This window comes from Entelurus aequoreus, linkage group LG08 (genome assembly GCF_033978785.1).
Source record: "Entelurus aequoreus isolate RoL-2023_Sb linkage group LG08, RoL_Eaeq_v1.1, whole genome shotgun sequence".
In the NCBI taxonomy this organism is placed as follows: domain Eukaryota; kingdom Metazoa; phylum Chordata; class Actinopteri; order Syngnathiformes; family Syngnathidae; genus Entelurus; species Entelurus aequoreus.
Window position 1 is genome coordinate 24,495,850 of NC_084738.1, and position 25,237 is coordinate 24,521,086.

The 25,237-nt window shown below is 38.1% G+C and overlaps 1 protein-coding gene across 2 annotated transcripts in view; it reads right to left on the bottom strand.

Annotated features, from left to right (window-relative positions):
• Nucleotides 1-93: 93 nt before the first annotated feature.
• The window catches only part of baiap2l1a (BAR/IMD domain containing adaptor protein 2 like 1a), a 56,688-nt gene continuing 31,544 nt past the window's right edge, over nucleotides 94-25,237 (bottom strand). For both annotated transcript variants that reach the window (XM_062056081.1, XM_062056080.1), the window contains 8 exons: nucleotides 21,713-21,865; nucleotides 19,830-19,973; nucleotides 19,376-19,493; nucleotides 13,410-13,623; nucleotides 9,465-9,524; nucleotides 9,236-9,383; nucleotides 2,091-2,131; nucleotides 94-1,733 (listed from right to left, as the gene is read on the bottom strand). In XM_062056081.1, the coding sequence (XP_061912065.1) occupies nucleotides 1,661-1,733; nucleotides 2,091-2,131; nucleotides 9,236-9,383; nucleotides 9,465-9,524; nucleotides 13,410-13,623; nucleotides 19,376-19,493; nucleotides 19,830-19,973; nucleotides 21,713-21,865 (951 nt within the window). In that variant the 3' untranslated portion in view covers nucleotides 94-1,660. The remainder of the gene's footprint in view (nucleotides 1,734-2,090; nucleotides 2,132-9,235; nucleotides 9,384-9,464; nucleotides 9,525-13,409; nucleotides 13,624-19,375; nucleotides 19,494-19,829; nucleotides 19,974-21,712; nucleotides 21,866-25,237) is intronic.

Sequence of the window (25,237 nt, forward strand, 5' to 3'; positions counted from 1 at the left end):
ATTAGGGGTAAACTATTTTAAATGTATTCCATCTCCTTATTTCCAAAAATTATGATAATTCAACTCTTGAGTGATGATGCATAAAATACGTAGACAGTTTCACGTTTTATTGAGGAAAAAAAGGCTGCGTTGTGAACACAATGACAAGATACACTCAACGAGGCACTGAGGAATAACTGTCAGTATGATCACTTATTTATCATACAATAAACATTCCGTATAGCAAAAAAATACATGTCAGAAAAGATCCCCACAAACTCAACTTTGGGGCTTTCAATCGATCGTAACTGGACTGTTTTGTTTGTTTTAGGAGACGTTAGGCCGCTCATCCAAGTTGGCTTCATCAGTTCATGGTCATAGACTGGTCAGATCTAGTCTTAGACTTAGATTCAACAGCTGTTGTTGGCATTGACAGTAGGGTTGCTTCTTTGCAGCTCAACAGTTGTTTGTCTTACTCCGGCGATACCATCCTTGCCCAGGCACACCCTCCTGGTATGGGAGTATAAATATTTGGGGTTTTGGCACCAGTCGCTATACTAGATCTGAACAATCCAAGTCCATAACTAGATCTGACCAGTCTAAGTCTATGAGCATGAACTGATGAAGCCTACTCGAATGAGAGGAGAAACGTCTTCTAAGACACACCAAACAGTCCAGTTGCAATCGATTGAAGGCCATGAGATTACAATGACCTGGATGAATGAGAACATCCATAGACATAAACTTTGGGATATTTCAAAACTGTGACCCGACATCTTAACATTTTGCATAAAACAGCCAAATCATGAGGAGTGAAAAATTCCCTTCATCAAAATGTTATCAAATTAAACACTGGCAGTCAAATTAAAACCAAGCTCAGCATGAAAACTAATGGACATAACACACATTTGTTTAAATATCTCTTACCAACATCTAGCTTATAAATATAAAACCTTCTTATTGCAGTGACATACTTCTCAAATGACAAACCCCATAAACACAGCACGCTCCCTTCATTCCCACATCCTCTCTTAAAAAAAACTAAAAATATTAAAAATAGAAATATTAATTAGTTTTTTCTGCAAGTCAGGAAGATAGATAGCTGGTTGTTCTTGTCGGGATCAGGTCAAAACAATGATGCATAAATATGTTTTTATCACTACAATAACTGCAGCACAAAAAATACTAAAAACACTTTTGTATTATCTAGGAGTGTCATAGTTTTTAATGTTTTTGTTCCTTCTTTTTCACTTATGCATTCTCTAATACAACTGCAGATACACATTATACTTAACAGTTGTCTACATTTGGACTGGCTCAAAATTCGCTTTGTACTATAATAATGGTTATTTACAAAAAAGTCCATAGCTGGAGGGTGATATTTGACACTTTTACTTTAAATGTTTCATTCAGTCAGGGATCACATTTTAGTCCCTGTTTTCATCATGAGAAACATTTTTGCATTATTTGACATGAACACAGACTGGATGCACACTTTATAAAACAAGGATTTGCAAAAAGAATGTGGTTTTAAACAGTCCGTATGGTGTCACAGTAAAATGCAACTATGATAAAATCCCTTTTGCAGGCTGGTAGGATGTCCAGTTTAGGGTACAGTTTTGGGTGCGTTGCAGGGGTACCATTACTGCCCTGATGAGAGCAACACCTTTCAGTTATGTGTTTAAATGGCCGGTGCTGATCGATCATTTGTGACGGTGGGTCTCAGCCTGACGGTCGCAAAGGGATTACCTCCTCTGTAAGAAGAAAATTGTTAAAATCCCCATTCGTCTCTCAATAGTGATATACTAGTCCAGTGGTTCTCAAACTTTAATCACAAAGTACCACCTCAGAAAACAATTGGCTTTTCAAGTACCACCATAATGACCAACATTAAAATACAGTTGGGTAGTAGGCCTAAGTATTTATTAAAACAAAGTATATTTAATATTTTTGGCTACTGTAACATGACACACAATGCACAAACCTTACCAACAATGATACACTATATACAATCCATATTTACAGAGATACTAGAGGTAATACAGTTTGAGAATTACTTTATTAGTCTGAACATTTAAAGGAGTATGTTAGCTCTGTTACATATAACTCACCCTAGAAATGGAGTCTTTGCTGTCCCATTTACAAGAGAAACCTGTTGTGAGAAAGAGGAAGACCCTTAGAGAATGCAACACACCAATAAGATCCCCCATAAATCCACATAAATCCCACCCAGCTGTAAAGAAAAGGCAGGGTTACTAGACTGGTTGGATTAGTTTACTTATTATCATTTGTCCTCCTGCCTGATGGTGCAATATACAGGTAGAGCTTTGACGAGCAGAAGTACTGATGCGACAAGCTCACAGCTCCCTGTCTGGAATCTAACTCATCGAGATAGGCCTGTGAATGACACAACACTCTTCTCTGATGACGATGCTCTTATTAGCTCACCGTAGGCACTTGAAGATGAAGAAATACTTTACTTTTGTTGCCTGGGGTGAAGTCTGAGGCACGTTATCAAGTTGGGTTTTAGGTAAATATGGCGAATGTCTTAAGAGAAACGGTTTGTTGTTTGTTATAGATTCAAACTAATGTTTTGAGTGTGCAGCAGCAAAATAATATAGTAACCATTTCTACTGAATAAACTGTACAATTTGCATTACTTCCTCCATCCACTAAGAAGCATACAAACGCAGCACTTAAAACACAGGCGTCAAACGCCCAGATTTGGCCCGCCACATTGTTTTATGTGGCCTGATAAAACCTGTAAATAATGTGCATCAATAAACCATGCATTTCATCTTTTATTACTGAATTTTTTAAATTCATCTTTCCTTACAAATATATTTGCTCTTTTGAAAGAAAAAAAGCATGGACCAGTAGTGTACTGCATACAATTAAGTTAAGTTAAGTTAAAGTACCAATGATTGTCACACACACACTAGGTGGGGTAAATTTGTCCTCTGCATTTGACCCATCCCCTTGTTCACTCCTTGGGAGGTGAGGGGAGCAGTGAGCAACAGCAGTGGCCACGCCCGGGAATCATTTTGGTGATTTAACTCCTAATTCCAACCCTTGATGCTGAGTGCAAGCAGAGAGGTAATGGGTCCCGGGGTTTGAACTCACGACCTACTGATCTCAGGGCGGACACTCTAACCACAAGGCCACTGAGCAGTTACATGTATTTTAAATTTTAATATTATCTGTTCAAGCAAAAAACATAGGCCTTGCATGTTTCTATCAGGCAGGAACGTCTATTTGGTTGTTAAGTGATTGCCCCCCGATTTTGCCAGCAATTCAATACACTAGAATAACTAAAAAAGTTGATTATTTCAGTAGTTCAATTCAAATAGTCAAACTATCGTGTATTGACACTATACACACATCTGAGTGACATATTTAAAAAACAATATTTTAATAATTTTGATGATTGTAGCTTAGAGCTAAAATATTTTTAAATGGTCAACAAGTTTAAGATTGTAAAGTATAGGTATGGTTCACGCTCCAATCATCTGCAAAAACCTTCTAAGCCTTTATTTGATATCTTCAAATAAAATCACTTTTGCATGATATTGTAATTTATAAAGATGTACCTGAATTTGCATGTTCAATGTGCTGAAATAATACCTTCTTTTCCAGATTTTTGCTTGTCTGACAGCTGCTTCTCTGGTAGGTTGCTTTTTTTTTAGGGCTTCCCCCTGACTTCTGTCTGTCAGGCAACAACTTTCCTAGTTATTTTCTATGCTCCAGCTTCCCTTTCCCCCTGATATTTATCTATAAGGTCAGTGGTTCTCAAACTATTTTCACCAGGTACTATCTCAGAAAACACTTGGCTCTTCAATTACCACCATAATGACCAACATTAAATTATGATACCGTAGTAGGCCCAAGTATTTATTAAAAACAAGAGAAAAAGTTATATTTAAAATATAAGTATGTTAGTATTTTTGTTCATAGAGTTTGAACATTAACACTGTGTTTGAATATAGGAAAATAAAACACTCTACTTTAATCACTGTATTTTAATCAAGTGATTATTTAGTGTACCACTAGATTGAGCCTGCATACCAGTGGTACATGTACCACAGTTAGAGAATCACTGAATTAGGTAATGATCTTTATTTAGTTTCAAAAACCTTACAAATAATTTTTTTTCACAGATGAAAACAACATACTTAGTTGTGATAACAATCTAGAAACATTAATAGTAATATTAGAACATATTTTTAATTGTTAAATAAGTAGTTTGATTCAATTAAATTAACTCTCAATTTAAACAAAACTAAATTTATAGTTTTTGGAAAACGTGCCACTGAGGTACGCATACATTTTAAAATAAGTGATACTGAGATAGAAAGACTGAATGAAATACAATTTCTTGGAGAAGCTCAGTTGGAAGCCCCATATAACCTATATAAAGAGGCAAAGCTACTTAAATCTCTTGCAATAATATCTAAAGTCAAAGAATTGCTGTATGAAAATAACATATATATTTTATACTGTTCCCTGGTTCTCTCTTATATGACTTATGGCCTAGAAGTGTAGGGGGAACACTTATAAAACCAATTTTATTCCAATAAGTATCATTCAAAAAAGAGTGATCCGCATTATGAATAATTGAGTAATTTGGGGCGGCATGGCGTAGTGGGTAGAGCGGCCGTGCCAGAAACCTGAGGGTTGCAGGTTCGCGCCCCGCCTCTTGACATCAAAATCGCTGCCATTGTGTCCTTGGGCAGGACACTTCACCCTTGCCCCCAGTGCCGCTCACACTGGTGAATGAATGATGAATGATAGGTGGTGGTCGGAGGGGCGAACTGGCAGCCACGCTTCCGTCAGTCTACCCCAGGGCAGCTGTGGCTACAAATGCAGCTTACCACCACCAGGTGTGAATGAATGATGGGTTCTCACTTCTCTGTGAAGCACTTTGAGTGTATTTGAGTGCCATATATACAGTATCTAATCCATTATTATTATTAATAAAGCGGTTTACATGGCACATAGAAATGAGCTTATCATTAAACTAAAAGCACAAAAAATTAAGAGTTTGGGCGACTTTAAGACAACACAATTTATGTATAACATACAATAACAAGTTACTGGTGCGTTTATTATTTCCAAAAAGAAGAAATGTTTACAAAGTCATACGTGGGAACGAGCGCAAAAGCAGCATTGTGTACCTTTCGTTGGGGTTAATGTATGGAATAAGTTGGACCAAGAGGTAAACGACTGTAAAACTTAAATTCAATTTAAAATTATTTTGAAGAAATCAAATATATGTTGAGAATGGATGCTAAGGATGCAAAATTAATATGATTGAGTGTTTCATATTTTTTTGTGAAAAAGCATCAATCACTAAATGATTCCCGGGCGCGGCCACCGCTGCTGCTCACTGCTCCCCTTGGGAATAGGTCAAATGCCTAGTGTGTATGCAACAATCATTGGCACTTTATCTTTTAACTTTAACTGAAAACAAAACAAAAAATTCATGGATAAGACATTGGCAATTTTTTCTGTTTTTGTTTTGTAAATACATTTGGATAGGTGTAATAAGCTTTAGTTTCTGCCTATTCCATTTCAGACTACATGTATTAAAAACTAATTCTTCTCTTTATCTGTCAAAAGTTTAAAAGTCTGAATAAATTAAGCTTGAACCTTAAAAAATACTTATTTGGTTGATTACTGTACTGACCATTTTTGCTAAAACTGTTTTGTATGCTCAATATACTTACCCCTCATTTTGTTTGTTTAAAGTGGTCAAACTACTTAACCATATTTTTACTATCCAAACTATACTATTACATGCAAAAATTAATTAACAAACAAAAATGTTTTTTTTTCTTTGAGCTGACTTAGTGTACCATCATATGAAACACTGTCAAAGCACTACTATAGGGTTAAAGGGGATGTTGTGACAAGTAGCTGCAATAATAGTGACAAGGTCCACTTTTGCCCTACAGTCCCATAAACAAGACTTTAAGTAAGCAGTTAGCTTTTGACCTTTCCTTGAACAAGGCTTATAAGATAAAAGGATATTCGATTAAGAAGTACTCTACTGTATCCGGAGGGAGGGAAACAATTAAGATGAATGGGATCTCTCTTGGAAATGTATTTCACCATAAAGCCCTGAGGCAGCAGGTTGAGAGGACAGTGCAGTCACACAGTCCCAATGATGAGAAAGGAGAAGCATGCCTAGACTTGTTCGCTGCTTGCTTGGGCAGATTCTATCAGCGGACAAATCACCAACTAAAATTGTGACTGTACCCTTCTTGTCCTTTACGCCTGCCTGTGTAACATCCTTATCTGATCTTCATTCCTGAACAGAGGAGAAATTTGCCTTGGAGCAGATGACTGCTATGTTCTACACCGTGCCTTAAACATATTTTACTTTTTTATACACTGTTATTACAAACCATCATTGAGACACATGTTTAACTAGCTGGAGGATATATGATGTTTCCGGCCACTGTATGTTTCAGCACAATTAGTCAGGCGAAAAGTAAAAAATGTGCTCTGACATTTTTCTTCGTGTGGGTTAGGTGCGGACTATGGACTAACCATAAAAGTAATAAAAATATCAATACAGGAAACGTTGAACACAGGTGAAACTCAAACACGGCCACAGCCCTGTCCTTTATCATGACCGAGCCAGAAGATATCAGGCTAGGCGCATTGGCTTAAGAAAAATAAGATAAAACATATTTTTCAAACCCCAGACACGACCGACGTACAGTGGAACGTCCAATTACCGTAATTTCCGGACTATAAGCCGCTACTTTTTCCCCTCGTTCTGGTCCCTGCGGCTTATACAAGGGTGCGGCTTATTTACGGCCTGTTCTTCTCCGACACCGACGAAGAGGATTTCGGTGGTTTTAGTACGCAGGAGGAAGACAATGACACAATGATTAAAGACTGACTTTTCATATACCGGTAGGCTGGTTATTTTGATAACGTACAGGCGAGCACTTTGTATTACTTTGCACCGTTGTATTATTTGTACTCTGCACGAATGCTGTTCGCCATGTCAAAGATGTGAAAGTTTGATTGAATGATTGAAAGATTTATTGTTAATAAATGGGACGCTTTGCGTTCCCAAACAGTCATCTCTGTCCCGACAATCCCCTCCGTGGTAGCAGGAACCCCTATATACTACGGTAATTACACATCAAAACCCTGCGGCTTATAGTCGGGTGCGGCTTATATATGGAGCAATCTGTATTTTCCCCTAAATTTAGCTGGTGCGGCTTATAGTCAGGTGCGGCTTATAGTCCGGAAATTACGGTACAAACCCCTCTTTGTACAAACTTTTCGATTTACGAACCATAGACTGAATGAAAATAGGCTTTGTTGGACGAACCTTTCATTTTTTTCAATCTTCAAGTACTTTGTACGCATCCTTTGCCCAGCAGTGCTGTCATTTTTTTTCCTTCTGTTTTAACTCTCTTTTTGAAATGTAGCTGTTGTGTACCATTTATGTTGCGTTTGTATAAGTTGCCGCGCATCTTCATGTTACGAAATTGACGATAGCAGTTAGCACTTGAAGTAGCTGTAATGTCGTGAATAAAACAGCTGCATCCCTTCTTTTATTGTTACATCGACACAAGACACTCCACTTGTTTTTGCTAGTCTAGTTTTAAAGCAACAAACTCAACAGCATATAACGCTACTTCTGTACATGTTGAATGGGGGGGAGACAGCAGCAGGACAATCACTTCATTCGGAGACTATCAAATCACCTCTACCACCAAAGTATATCTGACTGACAATATGACATGCGTAGTAAGGATAATTCTAAAATTTGGTTGAGGGTCAAAACCTGACGGCATGTTAAGTAACTACATACGTATGTATGTACAGTATATATATAATGTATGTATGTATGTATATATATGTACATATTATATTGATATAATGGATACATAATTAACAATTAAAATATTAAACATTAAGAGTATGTAAAAATTCTACTTCTACCTTATTTACTTCCGTGACGACCTCCTTAAAGTTTTGTAATCAATAAGAAATATCAAGCAGCTAAAATGTGCCAAACATGGATAAGTGTGGATAGTGTTTTGCATTTTTCGCCATCATGCTTTGTAGTGGATTCAAATGGGTGTAATTTAGATTTTTTTATGGTGCAAGGACATTTTTTATAATGTCTACAAAGTTCAGTGAGCAGGTTGTGTTATGTGTGACCATGTCTGTTGACATGTTGTTTTGGTTGGATTTCTTTTTTTTGTTGCACCATGACTAATGAAGGTTGTTTTCATTGGGTCATATAACTAAATGCTGCGCATTCCTCCACTCAGCGCGTAATTAAAGGTCAATGACCAAAATTACTCACGTCGTTCAATTGATGTAGACATAACAGCAGCTTCAAAATTTGCACACTGCTAAAATGAATGCATTCTCTCTGTAGGTAAAATTCCATATTAAACTAGTGATGTTTGGTGGGCCAAATACAGGTGAGCTGTAGTTTGGACACCCCTGCCATAGTGTGTTGGTGTTGCTATCTTTTCCATTTTTGCACGTTTTTGTTGCTGCTAAGATAAATTAATTTAGCATTTTTACCTGCACGTTGTGTCCTGTCCCTGCATCCTAGGGTCATGCTTACTGCCGACGTGTGTTTGTGACTTACAGTATAGCACTGTATCACACTTAATATTGTGTTCAAAATGTTCAAACGTTTACTAAAATAGGGACTCTTGTCAAGGCTGGAACCATTTTTTCATGTTACATTGTTTCTTATGGGGAAATGTGCTTCAATGTACAAATTTTCCTATTTACAACCCTTTTTAAGAAACAATTAGGTTCATAAATCGAGGTTCCACTGTATTTAAAAACAATAATCTAAAAGTTATTAATTTGTACTGTATTGTAAGTAAATCACTACTTCAGTCAATATATAAAAGAAGAAGGGGAAATAGCAGTTTGATGCTATCCGAAATATACATTATTTAGTTTTAAGCTGGTTAATATAAGTTAACTTTCTAACGGCTCGCGCCAGTGGCCACATGACAACATGCAAAAAAATAGACAATTATGATATACAAAATTGTTGCTTAAACAAAAATCAAAATTATTTTTATATCATCATTTATCTAAACTATGCCAAAAATACGCTTTAATATAACACAGTTACGTATGGTTGAAATAAGTCATTACCATGATCATTACAGAGATGCTCATTTCAACTTGTCTCTTTTCTTTGGATTTAACATTTATAATTAATAATATTAGATCATAAATGTATGGTTCCAACCGTGTTCTGTGGCGATGGCGTCGAAGAAATAATCGTACTCGATGGGAAGTCGTCAGAGTAGTCTGGTGGCGGCAGTAAAACAGGCTCCTCCTCCCCCAGATCAGGCAGACTGGCAACACTCGGACTGCACAATGGTGTCCCGAAATTGCTATTACAGTATGTGACACGTTAAAATCAGCCATCCGACATAATCTATAATAGGTAAGCAGTATATAGTATGTGCTCTTACCTGTTCAATATCATAGGTTCACTGTAAGGTCTGCAGTAGGATGAAGGGAACCAACCACGCCTAATAAACAAGACAAGTACACCACAATATTAGGCATTAAGCAAATGTTAAATACTTCAAGATATTGAAGTACTGCAGCACAAAATGTCTGAATTCTGTTTAAATATTATGTAGCCATTGCTCCACGACCATCTCCAACATGTTAGTGCAAAACATGCTTCGATTTCAGCATTACCTACTAACACGGTTAGTTGATGACTGATATTGGGCCAGTTATTCTTTCTTGGACGTGTGCACCAGCATTATGTTTGTAATGCAGCAGGGCAAAGGGCTTTACAACTGTCACCTCTAACATACCGGACATTCTCTTCTGTTTCTACACCAGGTATTAACACAACAAAATATACTGAGACAGAACAGAAACTTGCACTGCAGCCTGAGCAATGTGAAAGAACATGATTGTCAGTCGTGCTGCACGATGGTTGGTATGAAATACCGTCCCGTGTTGTGAAGGTGACTGAATTGCTGTGCACTTAATATGAACTAAAATAACAATAACACACAAGGGGAAGGTTTACAGCTTCGTCAGACAAAAAAAACACCCCATAAAAAATAACACCCAACTGTTATGTAACTTGTTTAAAAAAACGACCACAATGTATACCACCAGGTACCCTTCAAAGCCGGTATTTTTTTCCTACACTTTGAACCCTGCAGCTTATAAGACAGAGCGGCTAATTTATGGATTATTCTTTGCTGACAGCCATAATAAAAATACATTTTATAAAAATAAATGTATGCAAAAACACTGAGAGGGTGCTTTATTGTTGGTGCTATGGTGCCATCTTTTGGACGAATTTGTTCACTGGAGGTGCTGCAGTGTCCTTCCATTCAGTGCTTTCAACAACCGGAAGTAGATGTGGCGGTCAGACTTCTAGCCATCCATAGTGTTTCTACTTGTATGGATTCTTCATTCACCACTCCAAGAAACGTTTGTAAGTTCTACAGTACAACTAAAACTGTTTAAACTTACTAAAGCGTCCCATGTGTAATGCCTGTAGGAGTGCTTTCGTGCATATTTGTACGTGCTATCGTAACGTAATGACGCTAGCGTCGTAAGCATTAGCTAATCTGCTCACACATTTATAAGTTTCTGTGTTAGTATTATTAACTTACAACAGCATTCTTTTTGTATTGTTTCAGTTTCACAAATTCCTCATTAAATTGACCAAAATGCTACCGTGGAGTTATTGAGTCTGTTCAGCTGATTGGAGAGCCAGCTTCCGCAGCTAGTGGGTCCATGACGATGACTTCTGTTTTGTTCGATCAGCCGTGTGACAGGCACCGTTTGGAAACTATTAAGGTATGTAAATAAACATTTACAGAATCTTACTGTGTAAATAACTAATTTTGCAACGTTTATATCTGTGGCTAATATATGGATATTTTTTTTCTTTCTAAAATTTAGTGGGTGCGGCTTGTAAGGCGCACTTAAAATCCTTGTAGTTTCTCAAAAATCGATAGTGTGCCTTATAACCCGGTGCGCCTAATGTGCCTATGAATTCTTGTTGTGCTTCTTGACCTCAAATAAATTTAATTTGGGACATGGTGTAATAATAAACGTGACCAGTAGATGACAGTCACACATCAGAGATGCGTGTTGACTGCAGGTTGTCGCCTGTTCAATAAATGACAATAGCAAGTAGTTATAAGCAAGCAACACCAACATTTTGATGTTTCATTGAGAATACAGAACATTACACAAAGCACTCAAAAATCTGTCAAAATGTTTTAGTACGACTTCGGTAAGCTACGAAGCCGCACCGCTTGATGGAGCATTACGGCTACCGTAGTCAGACGTACTGTGCTTCAACATACGGGTATTATTATGGTGTATGACCCCAAAATGGCACATATTTTGAGACATTATCTGGTGGTTTCTTTCTCAATAATATGTAAAACCAACATATCTTACTTATTGGTTCTTGCTGATGTGTATTTGGGATCTGCATAAGTCCCGAAAATTTGCGCAAGTCTGCCATTGTAGTCTGCGCTGTGGTCAATAAGCTCCTTCTTTTTCTCTATTCTCTTGTTGTGGGGAATTCATCTTCCGCTGTTGCCATTTCTAATATAAAGTAGCGTACAGTTCTTACTTATATCTGTCAATAAACTTGCTATGGAAGCGCTAAACACTACAGGTACAAAAAAGGTGACGGGGATAAGACACTGTCAAAGTGGCGCCACATAAAGAAGACAGCACACAAAACAGTGCATCCTGAATAGACAGTCAGAAAGTGGCTTGAAGAGGGTCTGTAAAACATAATCTATGCAACATTTTGACCAAAGAACCATCATTACATGTTATGTAGACCACAAGGAAGTGGAATGTAGAAAATAAACCCTTTAATGCGCCTTATCAAATTTCGGTGCACAGGTTCGCTTTTTGTATGAAAATATACCTGAATAGGCCCGCTCATTGGCAGTGCGCCTTATAGTCCGATGCGCCCTATGGTTCAGAAAAATATGGGATGTCATTTTGTTGTGGATTTTATTGCTTATTGTTTATTTTTATATTACTGAAGTATTCATATTAGTATTCTGTTCAACTTGCATGTCACAAAAGGCATTGTTTCTAAACAAACTTTTTATGAGTTCTATTTTATTTATTTTTTTCACCATTTGTAAAGATTTGACAACAGCATTAATAATGCTGAGCAGTTTCCTTTTTACAAATATTACAAAATATCTGTTGCTGCTGTACCGCGCAATACACTGTACCTTTTATAACATAATATAATAAATGACCATGTGGTCAGAGAAAAATAAATCTTCCTTTCTACTTTTCCATGCACTCTATATCACTAGTACCTTTTTTTTGTTATTATTTTATACAATGAAAAAAAAATGTTCTCTTCAATTTGGACCAGCAATAATTAGAGCATTTACATATGTCCAATCAACCTAGCTTATAAAAACACTTAGCAAGGTAATCCTACTTGTTGTCCAGGGGCCGTACTTATCAAGCTTCTTAGAGTGCCATTTTACACTTAAGTCCTGAGAATTTGCGAAATTTAGTCCTACTCTCAAACTTAAGAATAAAAGCTTTTTATCAACGTTCTTAAGTCTAAGAATCACTCCTACTCTCCACGATATTTAAGAGACCTTCAGAGGTGTCTTAAGTGGTTAGGAGTTGCCAGCAGGGGATGGCACTGAGGCGAGAAAGACGTGCGCGAACGTTCAGGGAGCGGAACGACGTCCTGGATTTGTTTGATGACGAGCAGCTGATCAAACGGTATCGTTTAGACAGAGCGGGTATTATTTTTGTCACAGATTTAATACTTTTCGATTCCTTGTTGATTTCTGCATGTGGCTGCAGTGGGCTAGTATATATAGAGCCACCCACACCAGTTTCAAATTAGTTGCCTAATTAATGAATTGGAAAGAAAATTTTATGAGAGTAGCGTATGTGTGTGGCCGTAAGGTGAGTGACGTCAGTGAGTGTGTGGGCGAGAGAAGAGAGGGAGCGGTAGCGTGAGTGCCGGCGGGGACTAGTTTGTTTTGTATTATTTATAGTTTATTGTCAAAATATACACTCCCATTGTCCACTTAAATATTTCCAAGATATTTCTTTATTCTTAGACAACGGATTCCCTTCCGTGATTGGTCATTTCTATGGACACAGAAATGACGTCACCTAAAATTCCGTTTACGGCACATAGTAATGTCGTAATTCAGCTCTGAGTGTGACACTTAAGATTCAGTCCTACACTTCGCTGAAAGTGTGAGTAAGACGCTTGATAACTAACTTTTAAGTGCAGCTTTCAGCGAAGAATTTATTTACTCTTAAGTCAACTCTTAGCAGACTTCTTAGGAGTAATTCTAAGAAGCTTGATAAGTACGGCCCCAGATCTTTAAAAGAACCCATTCTCCAGAGTTAGAACTTACTGTTGAGTCTTCTCCAGCTCGCCGTAAAGCCAACCGTCTTTTTCCTTGTGAATGAGCAAGGTGATCATGTCGCCCTCGTCAAAGCTGAGAAGCGTGCTGTTGTTTCCTGCCGAGTGCGGAAAGATGGTCCTGACCCGAGGCCTCTTGGCCATATTGAGACCTGACAGCTGGGATGTAGACCGGGACAGATCATCTTCGCCCAGGCTGCCTTGATCTGGAAGTAGAAAAAGCTTAATAAAAAGCATACTTTTGAATATTTTTAGATGTGAAATTTGACATAACATCCACATTTAATGTGCAGCTCCTTAGGATATACTGTATTGACCCGAATATACTGTATGACTCTTTCCTTCCTTTAGAAGGTCTAAAAAAGACAGGGGTCTGAGATTTACACAGTACATGCAGGATAACAAGTAGTGCCAATCTACCTCTCCCCGAACATTTCATATTGTCTCACACACTATGACTTGGAGATACCTAGTAGATCCATCCATCCCTCCGTTTTCAACCACTTGTCCCTTTTGGGGTCTGCGCGGGGACTGGAGCCTATACCAGCTGTACTCGGGCGAAAGATGCTGTCGATATGATACTAATTTTAAAACAATGGCAATCAATAGCGGTGTAACGGTACGGCATCCTCACGGTTCGGTAAATACTGTACCTCAGTAATACTGAGGTTCGGTTAATTTTCAGTACAGTAAGGGAACAAAATGCCATGATTCATCATGGCTGTTTATTGTTCTAATTGTTCTACCTGCACTTTGTGTGCCTTCTCTGCATCTTGCGATCACACCAACAACAACCATGCGACACCGGTACACAACATGCCAAAACATAAAATTGCTTAGCTATTGAGCTTTAATGATTTTTAAAATGAAATATAAAACATTAAAACCTGCAGGCAGCTATTTCTCCAAGAGTTTTCAAACAAAATTTTTTTTAATGTAAATATATAAATATAGAATACAAACAATTTAATACTTTGATACGTTTTAATGCTGTCGAATTGTTTAATTTTTTAATCAGATTAATGACACTATTGAATTTTGAAGTTATTACTTGCTTACAGAATTTGAATTAACTTAAAAAAGACCTCAATATTAGTAAACAAATGCAATTTTATGGTCATAATGTCATACAAAAACTTTTATTTGTTTTTTTCACTTAAATGCGGTCCTTTATTTTCTCAAAACTTGGTAGCAGTTTTGGCTTAAGTCGGGGTTTATTTTGAAGCGAAATTCGCCACCAAGCACAACAATCAGTCTCTTCACTCATCTTTGCACTGACGCATGCATTGACCTCATTACTGATCATATCACAACCTGCTCCACCTTTCAGGTAACCATCCACGGTTAAGGTAAAGAAGCAGATGCGGTCAAAATAAATTGTGTGATTAAGCAGCCTATATACTGCACATGATTAATGCAATAATTGTTCGTGATTAATCACACAGTTAACTCGTTATTTTTGACAGCCATAATTTTTTGCATTAAACATGGGTAAAGATAGGGAAATGTACTATATTACATTATAAGCTATATAAGCTGTGCTTTATAGGTGAAAATAATCTTGCTAATAATGAATTAATGAAAAATAATCAGTGATCTGAAAATCACCCCGCACTTTTGACACACCTGGTTTACCGCTATTCTTTTTAGTAAAGCGGTAGAAAATAGGTGGATGGATGGATGGCTTTGCACAAGTCCGCCATTGTAGTCAATAAATTCTTTGTTTTTCTTCATCCTCTTGTTGTGGGCAGACTGGCTCGTACATGTCCATCTTCTGCTGTTGCCATTTCTAATGCAAAGTAGCGATAGTTTGAACTTATATTTGTCAGTATGGAAGCCCTAAAAACTATAACATGGATGACTAGGAGAAGACTACATAGGTAGGACCGCCCACAAAACGGCACATCCCAAAGAGACGGTCAGAAAGCAGCTTGAAAACTGTATGTCTGTAAAACATAAGCTACGCACAATTTTGACCAAAGAACCACCATTTCATGTTATGTAGACCTGTGTTTTTTAAATACTGTGCCGCGGCAAACTAGTGTGCCGTGACATACAGTCTGGTGTGCCCTGGGAGATTATGTAATTTCACCTAATTGGGTTAAAAATTGGTACATTTTACGTTTACTTTATACTTCTTTTTGTGCCCTTGTGTGCACGATCCTTTCCATCCTTATCCTTTCCATCCTTTGTAACTGAGCTACTGTGTGGAAAATGCTCCCTTGAGTATCATTAAAGTTTGTCTAAGTCTAAGTCTAAAAATCTTTTTTGCAAACCAGTAATTATGATCCGCAAATAATGTGCCGTTGTTGAGTGTCTGTGCTGTCTAGAGCTCGGCAGACTAACCATGTTATACTCTTCCATATCAGTAGGTGGCAGCAGGAAGCTAATTGCTCTGTAGAGGTCGAACACGGTTTATCATGATCACAATATGCAACCGACAGCGGGAGGCAGCGTGCAAGTAAAAAGGTATCTCATTTTTAAACCAAAAATAAACAAAAAGGTGAGTGCCCCTTAGAAAAGGCATTGAAGCTTAGGGAAGGCTATGCAGAACGAAACTAAAATTGAACTGGTTACAAAGTAAACAAAGACACAATGCTGGACGACAGCAAAGACTTACAGCGTGTGGAGCAGAGACGCCGTCCACCATGTACATCCGAACATGACATGACAATCAACACTGTCCACACAAAGAAGGATAGCATCCGCACAACTTAAATAGTCTTGATTGCTAAAACAAGCACTCAAGGAATACATGAAACTGCTACAGGAAAATACCAACAAAACAGAAAATGCCACCAAAATAGGAGCGCAAGACAAGAACTAAAACACTACACACAGGAAAACACCAAAAAACTCATAATAAGTCAGGGCGTGATGTGACAGTAGACATACTTTGAGACAAGAGTGATGCCTGGTTGGTTATGATTTAAATTCATATCCAACAACTGCGAGAACGACTTTTCACTGTCAATATCAGCTGCTGGGTTTCATTTTTTTATGTATTCTGCTGGTGGTGTGCCGCTGGGCTTTTTAAATGAAAAAAAGTGCCTTGGCTCAAAAAAGGTTGAAAAACACTGAAATTGTGTTAGATGTAAAATATAAACGGAATACAATGATTTGCAAATCATTTTCAACCCATATTCAGTTGAATATGCTACAAAGACAACATATTTGATGTTCAAACTGATAAACATTTTTTTTTTTGCAAATAATCATTAACTTTAGAATTTGATGCCAGCAACACGTGACAAAGAAGTTGGGAAAGGTGGCAATAAATACTGATAAAGTTGAGGAATGCTCATCAAACACTTATTTGGAACACCCCACAGGTGTGCAGGCTAATTGGGAACAGGTGGGTGCCATGATTGGGTATAAAAACAGCTTCCCAAAAAATGCTCAGTCTTTCACAAGAAAGAATGGGGCGAGGTACACCCCTTTGTCCACAACTGCGTGAGCAAATAGTCAAACAGTTTAAGAACAACGTTTCTCAAAGTGCAATTGCAAGAAATTTAGGGATTTCAACATCTACGGTCCATAATATCATCAAAAGGTTCAGAGAATCTGGAGAAATCACTCCACGTAAGCAGCATGGCCGAAAACCAACATTGAATGACCGTGACCTTTGATCCCTCAGACGGCACTGTATCAAAAACCGACATCAATCTCTAAAGGATATCACCACATGGGTTCAGGAACACTTAAGAAAACCACTGTCACTAAATACAGTTCGTGGCTACATCTGTAAGTGCAAGTTAAAGCTCTATTATGCAAAGCGAAAGCCATTTATCAACAACATCCAGAAACGCCGCCGGCTTCTCTGGGCCCGAGATCATCTAAGATGGACTGATGCAAAGTGGAAAAGTGTTCTGTGGTCTGCCGAGTCCACATTTCAAATTGTTTTTGGAAATATTCGCCATCGTGTCATCCGGACCAAAAGGGAAGCGAACCATCCAGACTGTTATCGACGCAAAGTTCAAAAGCCAGCATCTGTGATGGTATGGGGGTGCATTAGTGCCCAAAGCATTGGTAACTTACACATCTGTGAAGGCACCATTAATGTTGAAAGGTACATACAGGTTTTGGAACAACATATGCTGCCATCTAAGCGCCGTCTTTTTCATGGACGCCCCTGCTTATTTCAGCAAGACAATGCCAAGCCACATTCAGCACGTGTTACAACAGCGTGGCTTCGTAAAAAAAGAGTGCGGGTACTTTCCTGGCCCGCCTGCAGTCCAGGGGCCGTACTTATCAAGCTTCTTAGAGTGCCATTTTACACTTAAGTCCTGAGAATTTGCGAAATTTAGTCCTACTCTCAAACTTAAGAATAAAAGCTTTTTATCAACGTTCTTAAGTCTATGAATCACTCCTACTCTCCACGATATTTAAGAGACCTTCAGAGGTATCTTAAGTGGTTAGGAGTTGCCAGCAGGGGATGGCACTGAGGCGAGAGAGACGTGCGCGAACGTTCAGGGAACGGAACAATGTTTTTTTTTTTTTTTGATGACGAGCAGCTGATCAAACGGTATCGTTTAGACAGAGCAGATATTATTTTTGTCACAGATTTAATACTTTTCGATTCCTTGTTGATTTCTGCATGTGTCTGCAGTGGGCTAGTATATATAGAGCCACCCACACCAGTTTCAAATTAGTTGCCTAATTAATGAATTGGAAAGAAAATGTTATGACAGTAGCGTATGTGTGTGGCCGTGAGGTGAGTGACGTCAGTGAGTGTGTGGGCGATAGAAGAGAGGGAGCGGTAGCGTGAGTGCCGACGGGGACTAGTTTGTTTTGTATTATTTTGTAGTTTATTGTCAAAATATACACTCCCATTGTCCACTTAAATATTTCCAAGATATTTCTTTATTCTCAGACAACGGATTCCATTCCGTGATTGGTCATTTCAATGGACACAGAAATGACGTCACCTAAAATTCCGTTTACGGCACATAGTAATGTCGTAATTCAGCTCTGAGTGTGACACTTAAGATTCAGTCCTACACTTCGCTGAAAGTGTGAGTAAGACGCTTGATAACTAACTTTTAAGTGTAGCTTTCAGCGAAGAATTTATTTACTCTTAAGTCAACTCTTAGCAGACTTCTTAGGAGTAATTCTAAGAAGCTTGATAAGTACGGCCCCAGACCTGTCTCCCATCGAAAATGTGTGGCGCATTATGAAGCGTAAAATACGACAGCGGAGACCCCGGACTGTTGAACGACTGAAGCTCTACATAAAACAAGAATGGTAAATGGTAAATGGTAAATGGGTCGTGCTTGTATAGCGCTTTTCTACCTTTTTAAGGAACTCAAAGAGCTTTGACAATATTTTTCACATTCACACACACAAGAATGGGAAAGAATTCCACTTTCAAAGCTTCAACAATTAGTTTCCTCAGTTCCCAATCGCTTGAGTGTTGTTAAAAGAAAAAGTGATGTAACACAGTGGTGAACATACCTTTCCCAACTACTTTGGCACGTGTTGCAGCCATGAAATTCTAAGTTAATTATTATTTGCAAAAAAAAAAAAAAGTTTATGAGTTTGAACATCAAATATCTTTTCTTTGTAGTGCGTTCAATTGAATATGGGTTGAAAAGGATTTGCAAATCATTGTATTCCGTTTATATTTACATCTAACACAATTTCCCAACTCATTTGGAAACGGGGTTTGTAAAACAGGGCTGGCATATAAAGCATCCTGATGGACAACCAAGAACAGGTGTGTCCTGATTGCCAATCAGGGACAGGTGAGGAACAATTCGCCCAGACTGAAGAATAGTGGAAAAAAGAAGCAAACAGTAAACGGAAACTAAAATAAAATCGCAGAAAACAAAACAAAATACAGAAACACAAGAAAACAATATTCAGGGTCGTCTTATATTCGGGTCAGTACATAAATAGCAGGCCATTAATAAGGTCCTAACTGGTTGCTGACACGGTGACACATGTGTTTTACTGTACCTGAGTGATACTCTGAAGACGAGGTGATTGGAGATTTTGGCTCTGGGTTGAACATGTTAGCGAGTGGACTGGTCTGCGCCTTTAGTGGTGGTGCGGGAGGCAGCAACTCAACCCTGTTCTGAGGGGACGACAAACAATATGATTGACAAAAACGTAAAGAAAAACTCAAAGTATGTAAAGGTGCGGCTCAAAGTTGAGTTAGTGTTAAACATGTGATAAGATGTTACCAAGGCTCTTCTACTCATCAATACACACCTCAGTAGACTTTATCAGAAGGAAACATTGCTAAAATATTCACCTAAAAGCCACTCTAACAATCATCTGATAACAGCACCATTACGAGATAAAGCGCAAACAAGAAAAAGATCAAAGCACTTAGGTGTAATCCTCATTATCTAGCAGAGTGGTGTTGACGTGTGCCGCATGAATACACAAATGAAGAACAGACACAAACCCTGTTGTAGCGCTCCACAAGCGGCGAATGCTCTTGATTGGTGGAAAGTCCGTCTATCATGACCTTGACCGTGTCGGGCACCTTGCTAATGTCACAGCACATCTCCTGCCAGCTGGGGAGCTTCTCGTTTAGCAGCTCTTTGGCCTGAAGGCACGCAGAGAGACAACGGTAAAATCTATAATATAGGGCTTTGTCCACATGAATACGGATATTTTAAAAACACATATTTTTCTGTACGCTTTGGCCACACGCAAACATTGTTTTTCATCTTTAAAAAATGAGGTTTCGAATAACTCCAGCCAGGGTGGAGAATAGAGATTTGTAAAAACTCCTGCATAAGCGTGTTTGTGAAATGTCCAACATTATCTCAGGTTTTTCAACCCAACAGGACACAAGTAATAAGTAATTTAACTTACAAGTGTTGTTTTTATTTTGTGCAGAAGTATATGGCTAAGATGGTTGAACGGCCGTCCAGAAACTTTCTGGTACGAGTTCAGTTTCCACCATCCTAGTTACTACTGTTGTGTCCTTGGGCAAGACACTTCACCCACCTTGCTCCCAGTGCGGCTCACATGGGTGTATGAATGTGAATAAATGTTTGGTGGTGGTCGGAGAGGCCATGGGCGTAATTAGGCAGCCATGTGGCCATCAGTCTACTCCAGGGCAACTGTGGGTACAAATGTAGCTAACCATCATGAATCTGTGAATGTGGAGTGAATGGGTTCGCAGTTTTCACTGTAAAGTGCTTTGAGTGTCGAGAAAAAGAGCTTTATACCTTAAATCTAATCCATTATTATTATAATTAATACATGGAAGATCAAAAAAATCATTCAGAAATGTTTTCCTTGCTTCTAGTAAGTATGCGCAGCGACTTTAACAGATATGTGCATTTGAACCAATACGGTACCAATTCCCAGTATCTGGGAATCGATACCGGTAGCAATTTTCGGTATTTTTGTGTGTGCAAAATATTGTAAAATTGTTAAACAATAAAATATATATATTTTTTGTGTAACATTTTAAATGTAGCCGATTAGGATAATTGTGCGGTTACATTTTTGAGTCTCATTTGCAAGTATAATATTGTAGATTTTGTATGCACATGAAATTCCAAGACGTTAGATGGTGGTAGCGTATCCTAGCTAGGGAGTCATCTTTGCCATGATTTGCCTGATATATGTGCCACTATATTCTTATGTTGCGCTCTAATTAGTCTTTATACTGTAACTATTGCATGCTTTACACACCTGCTGTTTGATTGTAACACGCATCTTAGCTGTAGTTTTCAATATCAAATGATTGAAATCGCCATGTAAAGTTGCAAATGATAATCGGTAGCAATGTATATGGTAAAGCCAATGTAAATTAGCATTGAGCTAGTACATTTTGGAAAAGTGGGGCCTTACTTTGCGTTACCAGGCATACTTGCTTTGTTGGCATTGGAAATTGTAACATCACCTAGAAGCAGTCTGACTGAGGCAGCTCTGAGTGTTGCTTGAGTGATTGTTTCTCCACCAAGTTTTTGAGTCTGAAACCACACACGAGCAACAAAGGTATCGGAACATGGCACCTTTTGAATTGACCTGAATCGATACCAGGTAGTACCGATGGAAATTGTTTGGTGCCCTTAAAAAGTTTCAAATTCGGTACTCTTCATTAGTTATAATGCACGACCAAGTCAGCTGTGGCTTTTTTTTCAGGTTTCTGATTGGAAAAAATAAACATGACAACAAGTAAATGTGTCTTTATGTGGACAGATTTTTTTTACTCCACTTGTGTGGATGGACATTTTTCTTTAGAAGAAAATTGTGCGTTTTCTAAATTAACCGTGTTCATTTGTGGATATGGCCAATTACAAGCTGTATTTATGTGTCAGCTCACACCTTGTCGTGGAAGTTGCTAATATGATAGGAGAACATGCAGTGTTTGTCGGCTAGGAAACAGAAGCGTCGCTTTTCTTCCAGCAGAGCCTCTTTGCAGCCGTCGGCGATGAACTTCTGCATGTCCATCTGGCGCGACGAGATGGTCTCTATGTACTGTCGACACAAAACCAGCAAGGTCAGGAGATTAATAACCTAAGGGTATGTTGTTTAAGAACACTTACAAGCACTATAAATTGCTGTTCCTCTAACAATTGTGTGTAACTTGTGAGAAATGCTGTTACCATGGAAATAAATTAATTTAGGAAAAAAGGTAGTCATTGCATCACGGCATTTCATAAAATATCCCATTATGGTATTTTAATCAATAAAAGGCATTTCATTTTTTTAAAGAAGGCGAACCCAACGTTAAACAATTAGAGGCCGATTTCTACCTTACCGGCTTTTTGCAAAGTTTATGAAACATTATGAAGAAAAAACACCCCGTACAAACACAGATATGGCTTTCGCAGATACGCTCATCATATATGGCTCTTTTGTAAATTATTGACAAAATATCTACTGAGGTAGATAAAAATATGTTTGCTATTGGGTTATTCCTGGATCTCTCTGAAGCGTTTAAATCAGTTGACCATGTTATTCTCTTTGTATTAATGTACAGTATATTCATTAATTAATTGATTTATCTAGAAAATATTAAATATAGTCAGGGGTGCCGCAAGGTTCCATCCTTGGGCCTCTTCTGTTTTTAGTTTTATTAATAGTAATTATCTGCAATATCTGAGTCCTGTCTCCCAGTTTTATTTGCTGATGATACAAATAATGTCATGTCTCACTCTGACCTTGGGTGTCTAATCAGAAATGCCAATATCTAAAATATACCGCAAGGTGGTTTCAGATGAACAAACTTTCCTTGAATATAAACACATCAAGCTACATCATTTTTAGAAATAAAAAAAACATTTTAAACAGCAAACTTAAACAAGTAGTTTGTACAAAATGTATTGGGACAGTATGTTAGTTGATAAAAGATTGTCCTGGGAAAACCACATTGAGTATTTAAGCACAATAATTATGAAATCCTATGATATTATTAGAAGGGTCTACCATGCAGAAAATCAGTCCTGTGTCATGACATCATGTTACAGCCTAATTTACCCGTATATGAAATACTGTAATATTGTTTGGGCCACGTCATATTCCGCATACCTTAAGCAGATCTTTAAATTAAAAAACGATTCATGAGTATGATTTCAAATTTGACTAATAAAGCATCATCTGCACCTTTTTTTTTAACTAAATTTAGACTTTGTCAAGTCAATGGGTTCTAGTCTTATGCTTTAAATAAGTTTGTTTATGTTTAAGTACATTAATTATAAACAGGACCAGGGGTGTCAAACGCATTTTAGCTCAGGGGCCGCATGGAGGAAAATCTATCCCCGCATGAGACAAACTGGTAAAATCATTGCATGATTACTTAAAAATAAAGACAACTTCAGATTGTTTTCTTTGTTTTACTTTGGCCAAAATAGAACAAGCACCTTCAGATAATGTACACATTACAATTAATCCTCTTGGCAAAACACTTTAAGTTAGTTGAAGATTCTGAGAGACAAAATTGGTGCAGTTTCAAAAACACCATGAAGAACACAATAAACTGTGTGTATTTTCAAAGCCATTAAACATTAAGCACGTGTTTGGAAAAGCAGCCAAGTGTTCCTCAAACTGCAGCATTGGTAACATCCGCAACTGCTACAACACATTTATTTATCATCATTCAAATATTACTATTATAATATAAACAAAACAATTATCAAAATGACACCGTAGCCAAAATCAAAGTAACATAACTACAAACTTAACCAAAGTGAGCATGGTAGATTTAAGCATAAAATAAAATAGAGCAAACAACAAATGTGGAAACACACATTTTTACAATGAAGTTCAGGGTGAGCATCGCACCGTCAAAACAGTTGCGAGCGCTACAGGGAACTCTAACTACTACAAAGATGATGGCATGTTGACTTAAGTCTGCATTTTACTGTTTTGTTATTTTGTCCTTTGAGTGGATATTTACAATGAAAGAAGGCATTGTGTGTTGATTCTGCATCAGTCTGCCGCCATCTGCTGCCAGCCATAAGAGGAGCAGCTGAATGCTTGCACCTGCGCTGATTGGAGTAGCGGCAGCCAATCTAGAAAGCGCTCAAAGTCAGCGGACACGTCACCTTTAAACAGTGCCATTTGTGACGTGGCTTACACTTGAATTGCTTTTGCGACATCCAGTGAACACATTTAGAACAGCAGTTTCTTTCATTAAAGAATTGCAGCTAATTTTCATACTGAGCAAATTTATCTTGAGGACTATGGGCCAGAATAAACCTGTTTGTGGGCCGTATCAGGCCCACTGGCCGTACATTTGACACCCCTGAACAAGACATTCCAGGATTTTTTCCCAAGTGTTTTCAAATGGTTCGGTCCATTTGGTATAATCAGCTATCTTCTGTGCAGGCAGAATAAAATTAATTTCTATATTTAAGGAGTTTGTGATTGGCTATCTTTGTCTTTGTTGTTGTTGTGTCTCTCTGTTTGTTGTAATTATTCATTGTCTCTTTTGCTTGTTTTCTTTTTTGTTGGAACTTGGGAGACTGGGAGATGGAAATGATGTGAGGTGAAAAAAAAAAAAAAAGAAATGATGTAAGGTGCAAGTATAAATAAGGTAGAACATTGAGACAATAATAAGGTAATTAATGATTTATCAGTGGAAAATATGTCAACTGTAAGGCACAGACAAACCTTCAGCCTGTTTGGTGTTTAAGTACAGCAGAAGGATCAAGAATGACCCTGATGTTGAAAAATACTGACCTGACACAAGGACCTTTTAACCTTCCCTCTACTCGTTTATTCCTCCTTTCTCAAATGGACTCCTCAGGCTGTCATGGCAACAATCAAACCGCTTGTTCCCATATTCGCTTTATACTGTATCTCTATGATAGCCAGTCAGACGCTGAATCAGTGCGCTTCACTTCTCATTTTCACTGAATTTGCAATCTCACAGACCTGGCGTGAGCAGCAATCACGCTTCCGTGAGCCCTTAAGCTGCATGATTATTAGAAAGCTCGGCATTGCCTCACTTTAGGGAGAATTGAAGCCGCTGGAGAAGAGGAGAGCTCCCAGTTTCAGCTCACTCGACTGAAGAGGAGGAGGCCCGTTCAAGGTATCAAGCTGAGGTTTCCACCTAGGGAGCATGTATTGTCTGGCTCAGTGATAAACATGAGCTGATACTCGCTTAAGAAGCTACTTTTACAGCAAACAACCCAATTTGGACTCTTCTTACCACGGTGATTTGCGAAGCACACACTGATTTTTGTGTAGACATCACAACAAAACTGTTAACTTCCAGCAACAGTCATGAATTCTATCAGTAAAGTAAATACACACCTCAAGCACTATGACTCAGACTCGTTAACCTACTCATCACATTTATTTGGCAATTAAAGTCAATTTTAATAGGCGGCAAATAGACCTCTG